The sequence below is a fragment of the Saccopteryx bilineata genome, chromosome 9, assembly GCF_036850765.1.
Source record: "Saccopteryx bilineata isolate mSacBil1 chromosome 9, mSacBil1_pri_phased_curated, whole genome shotgun sequence".
Lineage (NCBI taxonomy): Eukaryota > Metazoa > Chordata > Mammalia > Chiroptera > Emballonuridae > Saccopteryx > Saccopteryx bilineata.
Genome location: NC_089498.1, coordinates 44,446,289 through 44,463,935, shown reverse-complemented (window position 1 = coordinate 44,463,935; position 17,647 = coordinate 44,446,289). Strand labels below are relative to the sequence as shown.

At 48.4% G+C, this 17,647-nt stretch overlaps 1 protein-coding gene across 7 annotated transcripts in view; it reads right to left on the bottom strand.

Annotated features, from left to right (window-relative positions):
* SIPA1L3 (signal induced proliferation associated 1 like 3) overlaps positions 1–17,647 on the bottom strand; it is a 337,072-nt gene that overhangs the window by 32,157 nt on the left and 287,268 nt on the right. For all 7 annotated transcript variants that reach the window (XM_066242143.1, XM_066242139.1, XM_066242137.1 and 4 more), the window contains 2 exons: positions 15,301–15,728; positions 443–658 (listed from right to left, as the gene is read on the bottom strand). In XM_066242143.1, the coding sequence (XP_066098240.1) occupies positions 443–658; positions 15,301–15,728 (644 nt within the window). The remainder of the gene's footprint in view (positions 1–442; positions 659–15,300; positions 15,729–17,647) is intronic.

Here is a 17,647-nt window from a genome sequence, read left to right as displayed (position 1 = left end):
AATTGCAGCACTTTAGTTGTTCACTGATTGCTTCTCATATGTGTCTTGATGAGGGGGCTCCAGCCTAGCCAGTGACCTTTGGGCTCAAGCCAGTGACATGGGACCATGTTGATGACCCCACACTTCTAAGAGCCTGCACTCAAGCAGGCAACCTTGGTGTTTCGAACCTGGGACCTCAGTGTCCCAGGTCAAAGCTCTATCCACTGCGCCACCACCGATGAGGCATAAATACTTCTCTTTGTTATCCTATTTACTGTCTGTCTCCCCAACCAAAATACTAGCTCCCTAAAGGTGGGGACCTCTATGCGCCTGTTGACAGCTGTATTCTCAGTGTATAGACTGGCACAGTGTTCTGATGATGGGTGACTGAGGAGTCACCCTCTTCCCCCAAGACACCCAGACTGGGCTCCCGCAGTGCCTTCCTGGGAGCCCAGGTACTTACTTCTTTGGGTCAGTGAAGGGGAGTGGCCGTGGCGGGGGCTCATCTGTTCTCTTCCACCCTGTTGGGTGTTTATTGCGCACGGGCTGCTTGGAGAAGAAGGACTTGGGGACAGAGGTGGAGAGCTGGAAAGGGCTGGACTGGGCCAGCTGTGAAGGCCGAGGAGTCTCTGCACTGGTAGTTTTGTAAGCAGGGTAGCCAGCCCTCGTGTTCATATCACTGAAAAGTAAAGACAGAAGCATCAGTACAGTAATCAAAAACATCCTACGTCATAACACCAATCCGTTTAAAAAAAACTTTCAGATTTACTGATTTTAGAGAGAGAGAGAAAGAAACATCCATCTGTTCCTATATGTGCCCTGACTGAGGACTGAACCCACAACCTTTACATTTCAGGGTGACACTCTAACCAACTGAACTATCTGGTTAGGGCCAATCTGTTTAAATTCACTCTTGGGAAATAAAAAATTTTTGTGTCACATGAGCAACACAAATACATTACTGCTGCAGAAAATTCTAAATGCAAGCTGCCTGCACAGCATGCAGTCCCACCCCAGGAATGCCCTTCTAGCACATTTGGTAACTTTATGGGAATCTAAAAATGTCACCATGGTGGGTGGATGACCCCCCTGTGAGATTCCCTGTCTCCCGGGTACAATCTACACATCTGAAAGTGGGGGTCCTGCCTGCCTATCTATAGGCAACCGTGGCTTACAGTGTACTCTACAGCCTTAACCTTTTCCTGCGTATTACAAATATATACAATAAGAGAAATAGGACCTTTTTTTTTGGGGGGGGAGGTGGATTAGTGGAAGAATTATGTTTTTATATAACTAAGATCATGTGAATATATTGTTCTGTAACTTGTGAGTTTTTCTGAACTTAAAATATATCTTGTAGCTCTCTATTCAATTTTTTTTTAAGTGCACACGCGAGAGAGAGAAAGGGAGAGAGATGAGAAGCATTAACCTGTAGTTGCGGCACTTTAGTTGTTCGCTGATTGCTTCTCATATGTGCCTTGATCGGGGGGCTCCAGCTGAGCCAGTGACCCCCTGCTCAGCCAGTGACTCCAGGTTCAAGCCAGCGACCTTGGGATCATGTAGATGATCCCATGCTCAAGCTGGTGACCTCAGGGTTTCAAACCTGGGACCTCAGCGTCCCAGGTCAACGCTCTATCCATTGCACCACCACCGGTTAGGCATTCATTCAAAAAAATTTAAAGGCACGTACTACACATCAGGTGCTGTTCCAGCTGGTCTAAAATAAAACGACAGTTTAATTTCCCAAATGCTAAATTCCTGTGGAATTAATGCTACAACCAACCTCATATTGTTGACTAGGACCCAACTCTTGGAGGCCCGACTGCTTACACCACTAAGGCAATCGACTTTTTAAAATTTTTGAATAAAATTCCAATTCCATTTCAAGTTAAGAGGTATTGGCCTGACCTGTGGTGGCGCAGTGGATAAAGCGTCGACCTGGAAATGCTGAGGTCGCCGGTTTGAAACCCTGGGCTTGCCTGGTCAAGGCACATATGGGAGTTGATGCTTCCTGCTTTTCCCCCCTTCTCTCTCTCTCTCCTCTCTCTCTCTCCCTTTCTCTCTCCTTTCTAAAATGAATAAAAAATAAAAAACAAAAAAAAATCAAGTTAAGAGGTATTTAATGAGAAAATTAATGCCTTTGGAATATAAATCAATAAATGCTTTTTGAAAACCAAGTTTAGCAATATTTTAAAAGATTTAATTTATTGATTTTACAGAGAGAAGGGGGGTGATGTTACGTATTAACTCATAGTTGCTTCACTCTGGCTGTTCATTGATTGCTTGTCATGCGCATTGACCAGGTAAGCCCAGGGTTTTTTTGGTTTTTATTGTAGTTGTTTGTTTTGTTTCTGAGAGAGGCAGGGAGAGAAAGAGACAGGCACATTGAACTGTTCCTGTGTGTGCCCTGACCAGAGAACTGAACTGGCAACCTCTGTGCTCCGAGATGAGGTTCCACCCAACCGAGCTATCTGGCCAGGGCATCAAGCTCAGGGTTTCGAACCAGTGACCTCAGCGTTCCAGGTCGATGCTCTATCCACTCTGTCACCACAGGTCAGGCATGTTAGCAATATTAAGGAGTGGGACTTCTGACTATGGCTGCGTGAAGAGATTGGCAAATCTTCTCCCTTCTGAGTACAATTTGACAAAAACAGTAATTTTAGCACTCTGTAAACTGACCAAGGACATATAACAATCCAAGAATCATTTATGCTTAAAAAACTTCTGGCCTGACCAGGCAGTGGCACAGTGGATAGAGCGTCGGACTGGGATGCAGAGGACCCAGGTTCGAGACCCCGAGGTCGCCAGCTTGAGCGCGGGCTCATCTGGTTTGAGCAAAAGCTCACCAGCTTGAACCCAAGGTCGCTGGCTCCAGCAAGGGGCTACTCGGTCTGCTGAAGGCCCGCGGTCAAGGCACATATGAGAAAGCAATCAATGAACAACTAAGGTGTTGCAATGCGCAACGAAAAACTAATGATTGATGCTTCTCATCTCTCTCCGTTCCTGTCTCTCTCCGTTACTGTCTGTCTGTTCCTGTCTGTCCCTCTCTCTGACTCACTCTTTGTCTCTGTAAAAAAATAAAATAAATAAAAATTAAAAAAAAAAAAAAAACTTCTGAACTTCAGGTAAGGAGAGAAACATCTGAGGCATTTGGGCCTGGGGTTCCTTTCACCCCCTGCCCAGCTCCATGAACAGGGAAGTTCAGCCACAGCAGAACCTCTGGGACAGGATCAAGCATCTCAACATATGTACATCAAGAGTTCCAGGAGGGGAAGAGAGAAAGAGGAAGAAGAAATGTTTGAAGAAATGTTTGAAGAAATATTGATGAAAACTCCCAATTTGATGAAAAACATTCATGCACACATCTTAAGAAGCTCAACAAATCTCAAGCAGAATAAATGCCAAGACATTCCCACCCAGAAAAACAGCTGAAAGTCAAGGACTAAGATAAAAATCTTGAAAGCATTAATAGAAATAGGATTTGTCACACACACAGAGGAGTAGCATTACAATGGCAATAAGGTTTTCCAAGATAAACAAAGGTTGAGAAAATGCATTGCAAGCCCATCTGCCTAAAAAATAATAAAAGGAGCCCTCAGGCTGAAAGGACATGACTGCAGGTGGTGCCCTGAATCCATGAGAGAAAACGAAGGATCCAAGATGGTAAATTTGCAGGTTAGAATAAAAGGCTCTATAGATTTATGTTTTATTTCTTCTCCAACTTCCTCAAAGAGGTAAATTATATACATAACAAAATAGCACAAAAGAGAGGAAGAGAATGGGGATATACTGATGAAAAGTTTCTATGCTTTATTGGAATTAAGTTAGTATGGCCTGATCTGTGGTGGCACAGTGGATGGAGCTTCGACCTGGAATGCTGAGGTCGCTGGTTTGAAAGCCTGGACTTGCCTGCTCAGGGTATATACAAGAAGCAACAAGTTGACGCTTCCTACTCCTCCCGCCTTCTCTCTCTCTCTCTTCTATCTAAAAATGAATAAAATATTTAAAAAATATTTTAATAAAAAAAGTTAGTATTAATCTGAATCACCCTGATAAGATGCATAGACACTAATAACAATTTAAAAAGCCCAAAATCAAAAAGAACCCAAAGAGTACACTAAAGTATGTTTATTTAACACAAAGAAGGCAGTAATGAAAGAACGGAGGAGCAGGAAAGATAAACATATAGAAAACAAAGAGCAAAATGACAAATGCAAATCAGTTATTAATAATTATATTAAATGTAAATGTTTAAATACTACAATTAGAAGGAAAAGACTATCAGACTAGATTAAAATTAAAAAAAGCAAGCTCCAACTATATGTTTTCTACAATTTAGCAACATCCAGTAACAGGGCTTCGGCTGTGCCTCTGTGGAGGGATATCCAGGGAGCCACGGAGTATATAACACTGGAAATGGGCTTTGTCTAGGGTGGTCAGGAGGGCTTCCCACAAGGAGGCAATGGCGTCTGAGCCAACTGAAGAATGAACAGCATCAACCTAACACACGACTCCCAGAAACCCATGCCACAGAAAAGCCTGCAATAGTACCTGTAGGCACATGTTCTTGGATGATCACTCCAGTGGTGTGTGTAATTAAGAAAAGCTGGAGACCTGACCTGTGGTGACGCAGTGGATAAAACATCGACCTGGAATGCTGAGGTCGCAGGTTTCAAACCCCAGGCTTGCCTGGTCAAGGCACATAAGGTAAGCAACTACGAGTTGATGCTTCCTGCTCCCCTCCCCTTCCTCTTTCTCTCCTCTCTCTAAAATAAATAAAATTTTAAAAAAAAAAAGAGAAGTTGGACATGGTAATGTTCACAAAGGATTAAAGAGATCATTCCAAACAATCCCATATGACCAAAAACTACATAGGCAGTGCAAAGAATGAGGTAGATTTGTTTGTACATGAGGACAGATGTCTGAGCTACAGTGGAAACAAGGCATGGTGCAAAGCATGACTCTGCTCTTTTATTTTTTTAAGGATATTTTATTTAGGCCCTGGCTAGTGGCTTAGTGTATAGAGTGTCAGCCCAGTGTATGGACGTCCCGGGTGTTTGATTCCTGGTCAGGGCACACAGGAGAAGTGACCATCTGCTTCTCTCCTGCTCCCTCAGTCAGTGGTTCGAATGGTTCGAGCATGGCCCTGGGTGCTGAGGAGAGCTCCCTTGGAACACATTGGCCTCAGGCACTAAAGATATATCGGTACTTGAGCATCGGCCCCAGATAGGGTTGTCCAGTACATCCCGGTCAGAGGCATGTGGGAGTCTGCCTCACTGTCTCCCCTCCTCTCCTCTCACCTTAAAAATAATATATATTTATTTATTGATTTTAGAGAGGACGGGGGAATGGAGGAACAAGATGTATCAACTCAGTTGCTTCACTTTAGTTGTTCATTGTTTGCTTGTCGTATGTGCCTTGACTGGGCAAGTCCAGGGTTTTGAACCAGTGACCTCAGCATTATAGGCTGACACTCTATGCACTGCACCACCACAGGCCAGTCTCCTTTTTCTTTTTTCAAATGCACATATATTGTAGATCGTTGGACATTTTCTGTTATCTTTTTTTTTTTTTTTTTGAGAGAGAGAGAGGGAAAAAGGGAGAGATGAGAAGCATCAACTCGTAGTAGCAACACACCTTAGTTGTTCACTGATTGCTTTCTCATACATGCCTTGACCATGAAACTCCAGCTGAGCCAGTGACCCCTTGCTCAACCCAGCGAGGTTGGGCTCAAGTCAGTGACTATGGGGTCACGTCTATGATCGCACACTCACGTTGGTGAGCCTGTGCTCAAACCAGACGAGCCCAACCTCTGGGTTTTAAAACTGGGTCCTCAACATACCAGACTGCTGCTCTATCCACGGCACACTGTCTGGTCAGGTTTGATTGCTTCTCATATGTGCTTTGACCCGGGGGCTCCAGCCAAGCTAGTGACCCCTTGCTCAAGTCAGCAACCTTTGGGCTCAAGCCAGTGACCTTGGGCTTGCTTCAGGCCAGAGATCATGGAATCATGTTGATCCCACTGGTGATCCTGCACTTAAGCTGGCGACCTCGGGGTTTTAAACCTGGGACCTCAGAATCACAGGGTGATGTTTTATCCACTGTGCCACCATTGGTCAGGCTTGTTTTGTCTTTTTTACAAAAAGAAACGTATGTGTTTTCCCCCCAACTATGGGTCATGAAATCAATTTAGTGGGTCTTGACCATTATTAAGGGGGAAGAAAAGAAAGACTAGTATGAAATTGTCAGTGAACATCACGTGGTTTGTGGATCTTCACTAGCAATGTCCATGCTGGATTGTAATGAAAATGCCTTCCTGTTGAGGGGAATGGTCAAAAATGTTTGAAAGAACTGGGCTGATACAACTTTGGTAAAAGTTGCTGGAGGAGCACACGCTGATTATCACTGAATGTGATAATGATGGGGAACCTGTACAGAACAGTCAAATGAAACTACCAAAATGGCACAGGGTCAAAGGAAGTGCCCTCTGATACCTCAGGCTCCCTCCTCGAGGCAACCTTGGCCCACCCTTCCTCTTTAAGAGAGCACCTATGCATACAGAAGCAAGCACATGTGTGCGAGATGGAGTGCGTATCCCCCCAACCTCTCTCCGTAAAATAAATGGCAGCATACTGTAAACTTGCTCTGTACCTGGCTTTTACCGTAACAATATGTTCTGGAGATCTCTCCATATCAGTCCATACAAGGCCTCTCCTCTCTAAGTTGAATTTATTGGGGCAACACTGGTTAATAAAATTACACAGGTTTTAGGTGCACAATTCTATAACACATCTGTCCACTGTATTGTGTGTTTATTCCCAAGGCCCTCTCTCTTCAATGGCTGCAGAGGGTCCACTGTATGAACATATCATAAATGATTTCACCCTCACTTTTATTTTTTGCAGCACATATTTTCTCTACCTTATCACCAGGCATGTTCAACTTCTGTGAGCTAAAATACACGAGATTAAAGAAGGAAGCGAAAAGGGTGAATACCCCTTGTGTCTGCCAGCCGGCTCCATACTTGGCTTTTGTTATTTTTTTTATTTTTTTTTATTTTATTTTTTTAGAGAGAGAGACAGGAAGGGCAAGAGAGAGGGAGGAGAGAGATGAGAAACATCAACTTGTAGTTGCTTCACTTTAGTTGTTCATTGATTACTTCTCATATGTGCCTTGACCCAGGGCTTTAGCAGAGCTAGTGATCCCTTGCTCAAGCCAGCGACTTTGGGATATCGATGATCCAGTGCTCAAGGCGACGAGCCTGTGCTCTAGTTGCTGACTGTGGGGTTTCGACTGGGGCCCTCAGAGTCCTGGGACAGGAAAGCACTCACCACTGTGCCATCACCCATCAGGCTCATGTGCCTCTTTTGAGATGGGTCTGTCCCCTGGGGTAGAAACTGGGGGTGTCACCCTAATCCCCCCTCACCCTACATATGAATGCTGATTTTACTTATCCCTTGCTTGAGGATAGTGACCTAACACCTACCGAAGGGGGAAAATCCTGATTGGTTGATGCCACTTGTATGAAATCGGTGTGATATGGGCCTGTGAACTGCTTCTGGCCAGTGAGACAAGGGGGAGGCGGAGAGAGAGAGAGAGGAAGAAAAAGAGAAAGACAGAGAAAGTGTTTTGTCTGCTGGGCAATGATTTCTCTTCGCTTAAAAAACAAACAAAAAACACTTGCAGAAAACAACCCTTCCTCTTCCACTGGACAGTGTGACGGGTAGAATTATAGCCACTTTGGGACTGTGAGGGAAGCAGCTCGTAGACCAACAGAGGCAGGACGAAAACAAGGGAAAGAACCTGGGTCTGAGTCAAGAAATTACCCAACTTTGCGGGATTTCCTAATTTGAGACTTGGTATTCTATGAGCTAAGAGCCTTCCTCCAACAGAACTGGGATTATTCTGTTACTTATAGCCAAAGGTATTCTCATGACTGTGCCTGTCTTCACCCTTATTAAGCCTCAGGACTAGATGGTACCTGGCTCATGGCATGGCCTCCACCAAGAACTACTCCCCTGAATATGCTGTCCACCTTGGTCTAGCCCCTGAGGCAGGCACCCCTTCCCCACATCCATGAACCATGAGCAGTGTCTGATGCCCATGGCATGGTGAAGTTCTTCACCTACTTACCAACCCACAGAGTGAACGTTCTTTCTGAAGCTGCAGAGTGGACAGGTGTCCACCCTAGGCCTTAGCTTTGACCTGAAAAACGAGGCAGCACCAGGCAGTGGATCAGAACACGGGTTGTGCTGCTCACCTAACTCGGGTTCCGATCCCAGCTCCAAATGACACACTGCAAGCTTCACTCGAGTCCCTTCCCTCATTGAGCCTGTTCCCTCCTCTGAGAAATGAGGCAACGGCAGCACCTGTCTCATGAACTCATTCATATGTGCAAAGTGCTCTCACAAGCGAGGGAGCCAGGGATGTGCTCCCCGAGCTGCAGTTACAAAGGGATGTGCTCCCTGAGCTGCAGTTACAAAGGGATGTGCTCCCCGGGCTGCAGTTACAAAGGGATGTTGCGTGCCCAGGGGCTAAAAGCCTGGGCTTCAGACAGCCCGGACTGGGGAGGCATCCCGCTTGGCTCTCTGTGCCCACTTTCACCCAGAGGCCGAGTCAGACCTTGGAGGAGCAGTGGAGATTTTGTTGGAGTAAAAGGCTTTGTGGCTTACAAGCTAAAAATCATAGGCTGGATGGAGAAATGACACAGCTGTATGGACACGTACAAAGATCTGGTCTTGACAGGTAGCCTAGGGTGGTGACAGGCACCATGACCCCGCCTTAGGAGGAAGAGCAGTGGGGGAGCAGGTGACAGTGACAGTGACAGTGCTGGTGCCAGGCCTGTGGCCATGGTCAGGCCCTGCTCCTAGCATCTTACAGGTGTCACTTCATTTGGTTACCTCAGCAACCCCGTGAGGCAGGAACTACCACCATCCCCATGTTTCAAGTGGGGAAACTGAGGCTTAGAGATATAAATAACTTGCTCAAAATGATGTAGCTGGGAGGGGATAGAGCCGAGATGGAAATGCAGGCAGTCTGGCTTGGGACCCTACTTTTTTGTTTTGTTTTGTTTTTTTGTATTTTTCTGAAGCTGGAAACGGGGAGAGACAGTCAGACAGACTCCCGCATGCGCCCGACTGGGATCCACCCAGCACGCCCACCAGGGGGCGATGCTCTGCCCCTCCGGGGCGTCGCTCTGTCGCGACCAGAGCCACTCCAGCGCCTGGGGCAGCAGCCAAGGAGCCATCCCCAGCGCCCGGGCCATCTTTGCTCCAATGGAGCCTCGCTGCGGGAGGGGAAGAGAGACAGAGAGGAAGGAGAGGGGGAGGGGTGGAGAAGCAGATGGGCGCTTCTCCTGTGTGCCCTGGCCGGGAATCGAACCCGGGACTTCTGCACGCCAGGCCGACGCTCTACCACTGAGCAAACTGGCCAGAGCCCTTGGGACCCTATTTTAATTACCAGCCCGAACTCTCAATGGCAACAGTGGTCATGATCAATCCCTAGTGAGTGAACATAAAATCTAGCAGCAGCTGATATTCTTGGATCCAGGTATATCTAAGGCTCTAGGCTAAGTACTTTAATGCATGATGTCAGTTGATCCACACAGCTTTAGGCCACAGAGCCTATCACTACTCCTATTTTACAGATGAGAACATGGAGTCTCAGAGAAACTGGTGGTGATCACACGGTAGGTTAGCGGTGGAGCTGTGTTCTGTGCACAGTCAGACCCCAGGAAATAACATTGCTCACCTAGATACCCTCAGATGGGCCCCTGTAGGTCCCCCCTGCTGCTTGTCCTTAACTGCAGGACCAATCTCGCTCTCTCTACCTGGTGTGTAGCATGGTTTGTTAGTCATTCCCTGCATGTGGCTGAAATAATGTTTCCGTGTTGGAGACAGTGTTGGCCACATTCTACCATGTGGCTTGGGAGGAGAAGCAGCAGGTCTTCGGAGAGTGAAAGCAGAGAGGCTATGGGGTCAAATCAGTGCCGATCCAACCAGTGCTCACCACCTCCACCAACCACGGCCGGCCTACCCCCACAGCAGCCTCCTCCTGCCTCGCCCCAAACACAGCCAGAGGAGCCTGGGAATACTGAGTGAGATCACAGCCCTCTTCCGCTCAGCACTCTCTGTGGCTCCACCTCACTTAGGGTAGGAGTCAGAATCCTCCCTATGCCCAGTAGGCCCTATGCCATCTGGTCTGTCCCCTCTGCCATCAAGCTCCTCCCACTCTCCCTCCTACTCACTGCTCCAGCTGCATGGAAGCTGTTTCCGAATTCGCCCAGGACCTTGAATTGCTCCCTCCTTCAAGGTCTCTTCATGACTCCCACCTTCCCTTGAGTTGGCCCGGGTTCCTCTTCCCAACTTGACTGTGACTCTCAGAGGTCACTGTCACATGAGACCCTAGTCTCCTAGCTAACCCAGGTAGGGTGGGTCCCGGCGGATCCCAAGGCGCTCACATTACCTTTTGGGGCTGTGCCCCCAGAAGGGTATCCTGGAGACTCCCGGAACACAGCCCGGGGATGCAAGGCCCCATGCTTCCTGCCTGCTGGGGAACGCCTGGCGCTGTCAGCTCCACATGGAGCCAGAGCCTGACTGTGCTTAAACAGTTTTGACAAATTGCTTTGGAAACCAGGAGAGTTAGGAGTGTGTGCTGCCTCAGGAGAAGGGCAGGGGGCCAGGTGGCTGCCCGCCTGGGCTCACACAGCCCAGTGCAGTGCCCACAGTAGGCGCTGGCGCCTGGCCCTGTGCCCAGAAGCCAGGCTCCCATGACGAACGTCTGGGGGAAGAGTCTGCAGAGTCACTGAAGTCATCAGTGGGCACAAGCTGCTACAGGCTGCAGCACCTTCAGAGCATGGCTGGAGTGTAAGAGGCATGAGTGTGTGTGAGGGTTTCCTGTTTGGGTATGAAAAGGCCCATCCCTTTCCCAATAGCCCTCAAATTTTGCTGGTAAATCTATTCTTTTTAGCTCCAAAATAATCTATCTCCTCCTGAGTAGCCCAGAGTTTTCTCTCCAGACCTTACTGCCACCTGGCATATTAATATTACATGGGTGCTCAGCTGTCTGTTTTGTCTGCCTTGGTCTCTCCAGGAGAGTGTCAGCTCTATAATGGAGGCGATTCTGACTTTGTTCCCTGCTGCACCACTAGTTGGGAATAGTGCCTAGCACACAGTGGATACTTTAATGGTCAGGCCTGCCCAGTCCCACTCGCCTCTTCTCCTAACAATCTCACTTTTTCCGGTCTGCAGCAGCCTCCTGACACTCAGCAGATGGCCCTGACTCCTGCACAGCTCACTGGCACTCTCCTGGACCTGTGACTGCTGCCCTCCTTATGTCCTGGCAGTGCCATTTACTGAGGGACCACAGTCACTCTGTCTTCTGGTCCAGGCCCCCCTCCTTCCCACTCATGTTCAGCCTCATAGCCCAGCACCACCTTTCGGAACATAAATCTGTCTGCTCCATTCTTTCTGCTGAAAATTTTCCTCACTGTCTGTGTCCTGCTGACATCCCCAAACTAACCATCCCCCCTCCTTAATTTCTACACTTGAGTCATGGGGCTTGTGCTCAGTGACCTGACAACACCCACCCTCTTCCTTACCTAGGACCTTTGCACATGCTACTTGCACAGGGACACCCTTTCCACACTTCATCTTTCCTTTCTCTTTTTTAAAAAAAATTGTCCACATATAGCAAAGTGTACAAAGATATACAATTCAACAGTTACAAAGCAAATACCCATATAACTGCATCCTAGGCCAAGACTATATACTGTTACAACCCTACCCCCAGAAATCACTTTATCTGTTCTCTCTTCCTCATTCCTCTCATCCTTGATGGAAATGACACTCACTCAGGGAAAGTGCCCTCTAGGCTAGGCCAGACACAGCCCCTTTCAGCCCTGGATCATATCTACTCTCAGGTCCCACTGAGACTCCTCAGTGACTTTCCCCTAGCAAAACTCATTCATTATTATTTTTAAGTATTGGCTTGCTGTCTTCTCTGGTACCCGATCGGTGCCAGGACAGCTAGGGCTGAATCTGCCTGCAGTGCCCCATAGAGAGCCAGGCACGTACGGTGCTACCCTATCAAGTGCTGTGGAAGTAGAGACAAAGGCGGCAACTGAGCACTGGTACCTGCCCTGGAAGAGCCAAGATGTGGCAGCGGGCTGTCACTCCAGCTTGGCCCAAGGGAACGGGCTGGTGACGGCAGATGCAGGAAGTAGTGTGGCCAGTAGCAGGCAGAGGCACATGTGGGAGCCCTGAGCAGAATGCTCACTAACCACCTGGGAACATGAGCCTGCTGAGATGGGAAGATTGGGGACCAGTGCAGTGAGGGGGGGTTGAGACTCTCAGGTGGTCTTGCACACTAGAACACTTTGCCCTCCTGGTTCCCTGGTTAGCTCACCTCTTATATCCAGGAAAACTCCTCCCCTAACTGGGCCAGGCCCCTCCTCTGGGCTCCCTCATTGCAGGTGCTTCCTGACCCCACCAGCTCTGTTTGGGGACGGGTCTATCTTTCCCATTGGACTCTGGGCCCTGAGCGGAGAGGCCCGAGGCTGTCTCAGTCACCAGTGTCCCCTCATTGCCTGTAACAGGTTTGGCCCAGGAAAGACATTCTGATTTAGTTAGTTTGAGGCAGACTTCATCTTTCATAACATCCCCTGTGATTCTAATGACAGCCAACTTGATCTGAGATCCACTGCCAGGTACTGTCCTAAGGACTTTCTACACACTTTAGCTCCAACCCTCACCACATCCTTTCAACATAGTTACGCGATTTATCCTCCACTTCACAGATGAAGCAACTGGGGCCCAGAGAGATTCAGTCATTTGCTCAAGGCCACACAGCCAAGACAAGGCCGAGGGAGGGCTTGAGTCCTGGTGGGCTGACCCTGGAGCCTACACTCTCATCTACCATGAAGATGCTTGAAGATGTTTCTTTAAATCAATTCATTTAATTTTCCTAAACTTGTATAAGGCAGTATCTGTAAAATCAGGGGATGAATGGTACCACTTTCCTTAATACCCATTAAAGCAAATATACATCCATTTAAAATACAACATTTTCCTCCCGTACCACCCAAATCACCTCGAGCACCCCATTTTGGGAAACGCTGCTCTACACTACAGCCTGGTTGCCTAGGAGAAAACTTCAGGAAGCAGCTTTAATGAAAAGATAAGAATGATTTGCAATTAGCATCAATTGTCTGTATGCAAATTAAAGTTCCCAACCGCAGGGCCCTCTTTTGTAGCTGACTCCTCTCTCATTTCATTGTCTTCATTTCTGGGTTCAGCAAACCCTTTTCTCAGACACAGGGTAATTTTCCCGCCTCCTGCCTCTGCCACAATCGGCTCCTCAGCACTGCTACCTTTATGCCAGATTCCACGACCCCGCGGTTACTCAGGTCACTAACCTAGGCCTGTGCCGCACCACCTAGGACCCTGTGATGGCAAGTCCCTTTTGGTGGGTGCACTTTGACATTTGTCTCAGTGATGACCTGACTCACACCTACCTGTCTCTCAGTTGAGGGGGGCTGAGGTGAGGGCTTGGGACCTAATCTGAATTTGCTCATTATTTTTCCTCAGCTCCCAGCACAGTACCTGGGACATAACAAATCCATAAGAAATATTTGTGAGTCAAGTAAATGGATAAATAGATGAATGAGTTGTCAAAAGAGTCCGTGAATTTCAATGATTAAGGACTATCTGTCCAGGGTAGTGGGCTGGAATGGACACTGAACTCACTGGACACTCTCTCTCTCCCCCTCACCTTCACCTTCTTCTGGGTCCCTGGACTCATCTGACATAGGGCACTTTGAAATCCTATCTGCCACAGAACCACTGCTAAGTCATGACATCATTTCAGGAGATATCAAACATCATTTTAACATTTTAAAAAGATGTGACTAGATCCAAATGCTTCACATACTGTCAAGCTAAGAACTGTTTTGGGAAACTTTTTTTTTAAGACTTAAAAAAATGTTTATTATATTGATTTTAGAGAGAGAAAGTGTAAGGTGGTCAGCAATGGGGGAAGGTCATGTGAGGAACCCAGATCTGGGAACTTTGGCTAGGATCACCCACACTCATGCACGCCAAAAGAAACTTCCCAGGAGTCCCTTGGAAAAGAGCAACTGTCTGCCAGCCAGTGAGATTTCACCACGTCATATTAGCTCAACCACCCTAGAGACCCTTTAAATATCTCTCACACGGGTCAGCCCATGCGACTTCTCTGGCCCCTGTCCCCGGGACCAGGGAACATTGTCAGGCGGGATGCGCTGTACTAAATAAAGCTTTTGCTGTTCCACACTTCGTGGCTACACCTCTTCCTTCTTCCTCGGTGGGGAAAAATACCTTACATAAAGAATGGAGGGGAGAGAGGGGGAGAAAGAGAGAAAGGAACATCAATTCATTCCTGTGCCCTGGTCAGGGATAGAAATGGCAACCTCTGTGCTTCGGGACAATGCTCTAACCAACTGAGCCACACGGCCATATGACCAGGGCAGTTTTGGGAAATTTCTGCTTCACCTTTTTTTAAACATAAGTCCATTGTGGGCTGTGTCAAGCAGGCCTGAGGCCAATGCCTTGGTGCATATGTCCTGTGTAGAGAGAGGCTGCAGGTCTTTTGCTTTTTCCAGAGAAAAGTTGTTATACAGACGCTGCAATCTTTCCTCTGTTCTCCCTCGGCGGGGAAAAATACCTTACAGAAAGGTATCGATGACCCCTGTGTTTTGGTCGTTTGACCCCCGCCGGGGTCGCGACCCACAGGTTGAGAACCACTGCTCTACAGTGTCCTTGAAGGTTGGTGGATGGGCACCAGGAGATGCTCCATGAGCCTTCCAACTCCGTAAGCAAACTCTTGTGCAAGTTTGTATATCTGTGAGCATGTTTCTGGGGAGGGGCCCTGCCATCAAGACTGTGGGGGGCTGACCAGGTGGTGGCGCAGTAGATAGTGTCGGACAGGGATGCGGAGGACCCAGGTTCGAGACCAAGAGGTTGCCGGCTTGAGCGTGGGCTCATATGGTTTGAGCAAAGCTCACCAGCTTGAGCCCAAGGTCACTGGCTCGAGCAAGGGGTCACTTGGTCTGCTGTAGCTCCCCCTGGTCAAGGCACATATGAGAAAGCAATCAATGAACAACTAAGGTACCACAACGAAGAACTGATGCTTCTCATCTCTCTCCCTTCCTGTCTGTCTGTCCCTATCTGTCCCTCTCTCTAGCTCTGTCATCAAAAATGAAAAAAAAAAAAAAAAAAAAGACTGTGGGGGAAATAGAAAAGGGTCAAAATTTCGACGGGCTTGAAGCGAGGGGCAGTGCCTTACCTGGTCTGCCTTGGTGGGTCGCAACTGCCCCCGGCCAGGCTGGTAGGGGTGCTGGAGCCTGAGCTGTACAGCTTCGGTCGGTAGCCCTTGCTCTGGCTGGCAACCAGAGGGGCGGGCGAGACTTCCCGCCGCCTGTTGGCATGGTGGGACCACCCGGCGGCCTCGCGCCCACCTCCACAAAGGCCAATACTTCCTGGGGGCTTGTGTGGCTTGGCTGGCCGAGGTGCCTTGGCGAGAGATATGCAGCTGGGGCTGGAGGTGTAGAGGGTGGTATCAATGCCACTGTCACTGGAACCACCCTTGGAGAGGGGATCTTGTTCTGGCTCCAGAGGGTCTAGAGGGTCAAACCAGCGATCGTCGCTGTGGCTGCTGGACGCGTTGCTGGACAGGGTATTGCTGCTGGAGTGACTGGAGTACTGAGGCTCTCCCTGGAAGGCAAGAGAAGTGTGTTATCCCTAGACTCCAAGGTGGGGGCAAGTGTTCTCTCCCTGGATCCTTAATGCCCTGTGTGTGACCCCTGGAGCCAGACAGCTTCCACCTCTGGCTCTCTCACTTATTGGCCATATGATATTGGCAAGTGCCTCAGTTTCCAGATCTGTAAAATGGGGTTGGTAATAACTACCTCATGGGGTTGCTTGGAGGGATGAAATGTATATAAACATGAGCTCATAGTTCAAGCAACATATCTAGAACTGAGCCACTGGCCTGCCCTGCTAAATCTGCTGGTCTCCATCTCAATAATGACACCTCCATTCTTTCAGCTGTCCCACCTGGAGCCTTGGAGTCACTCTGGACACTGCTTCTGGACACTGCTCTTTCTCTCCCACCTAGTCCGGTCCAAGAGTAAATCCTATTACCAGCACCTTTGAAACAGATCAGAACCTGCCACTCCTCCTTCTGGGGCTCCACCCACTGCCTCCCTCTGGACCACGCAGCAGTCTCCTCCCTGGTCTTCCTGCTCCTGCCCCCCCCCCGCCCCCACCCTGCCCATTTGCTCCTTTCGTGCAGCCAGAAGGAGGCTGTGAATGCCTGCATCAGTTCCGGACCCCTCTTGGTTTAGAACCCTCCTATGGCTCCATCTCACTCAGCAGAAAAGCAGGAGTTCTCACCAAAGCCCCCGAGCAATCTGGTTCCTTGTTCTGGTCTCTAACTTCATTTTTCCCTCCACTGCTCACTCTGCCCCAGTCACACGAGCCTCCTTGCAGCTCTCTGAGCGTGCCAGACACACTCCACTTCAGGGCCTTTGCACTTGCTTCCTCTGCCTGCCATGTTCCTCCCCTAGAGGCTTTCATGGATCACCCCTTTCTTCATTCAGGCTTTGGCTTAAAGGTCACTTTCTCAAAGGCCTTTTCTAACCACTTTATCCTAAAGACCAATGCTTGACACCTTTTCCCTTAGCTCTGTTTTCTTTTCCTTTCCCAGCAAGAATGAGTTCTTGTTGTTACATGATGTACCTGTTTATCTCCTACCGCCTCTGGCCCCTACTGGTATGTCCGCTTGTGAGCACAGGGGCTCGTCTGTTCTCTTCATCACGGTGGCCCCAATGCCTGGCATGTGGTAAGTGCTCATCAAACACTCACTGAATGAATGGGTGCAAACAGACTGCCAGTGCTCACCCAAACTATCTCCTTCTCCTGGGCACTCAGGACTACATTTCCCAGCTTCTCTTGCAGTGAGGCAGGGTCACGGCTGGAGTCCTGGCCAACGCAACATAAGTGAAAGTGACCCATGCTATTTCCAGACTTGGGCTACAAAACCTTTCCATATGAACCTCTCTCCCTCCCACCCACATCTGTTGGAAAAGGCAAGGATCCAGGAGAGGGCTCCAAGACCCCGAGTAACAGTGGGGCCACAGAGGGAGGGAGTACGGGTTCCTGACTCACAATGCGGAGACTTGCTCACTGAATACCTGCACTGAATTGTTATACGAAAGGGAAATAAACCTCTATTGTAGGAGGTCACTGAGACAACACATGCTCTTACAGCTGTTAACCTATTGCCACAGACTGAATATTTGTGTCCCCCCCAAATTCCAATGTTGAATCCTAATTTCCAGTGTGATGGTGTTGGGAGGCAGGGCTTTGGGAGTGATTATTAGGTCATGGGGCTAGAATGTTTATGAATGGAATTTTTAAATCCTTATATATATAAATATTTATCATTATTACTATATGAATATTATATATTCTTCATGAATGGAATCATAAAATCCATATGTATGTGTATACCCTTATAAAAGGGACCGCAGAGAGCTCCCCTACCCTTCCCATCACATGGTGTGAGGCCATCTATGAACCAAGAAATGGGCTCTCACCAGACACAGGAGCTGCCTGCACCTTCAACTTGG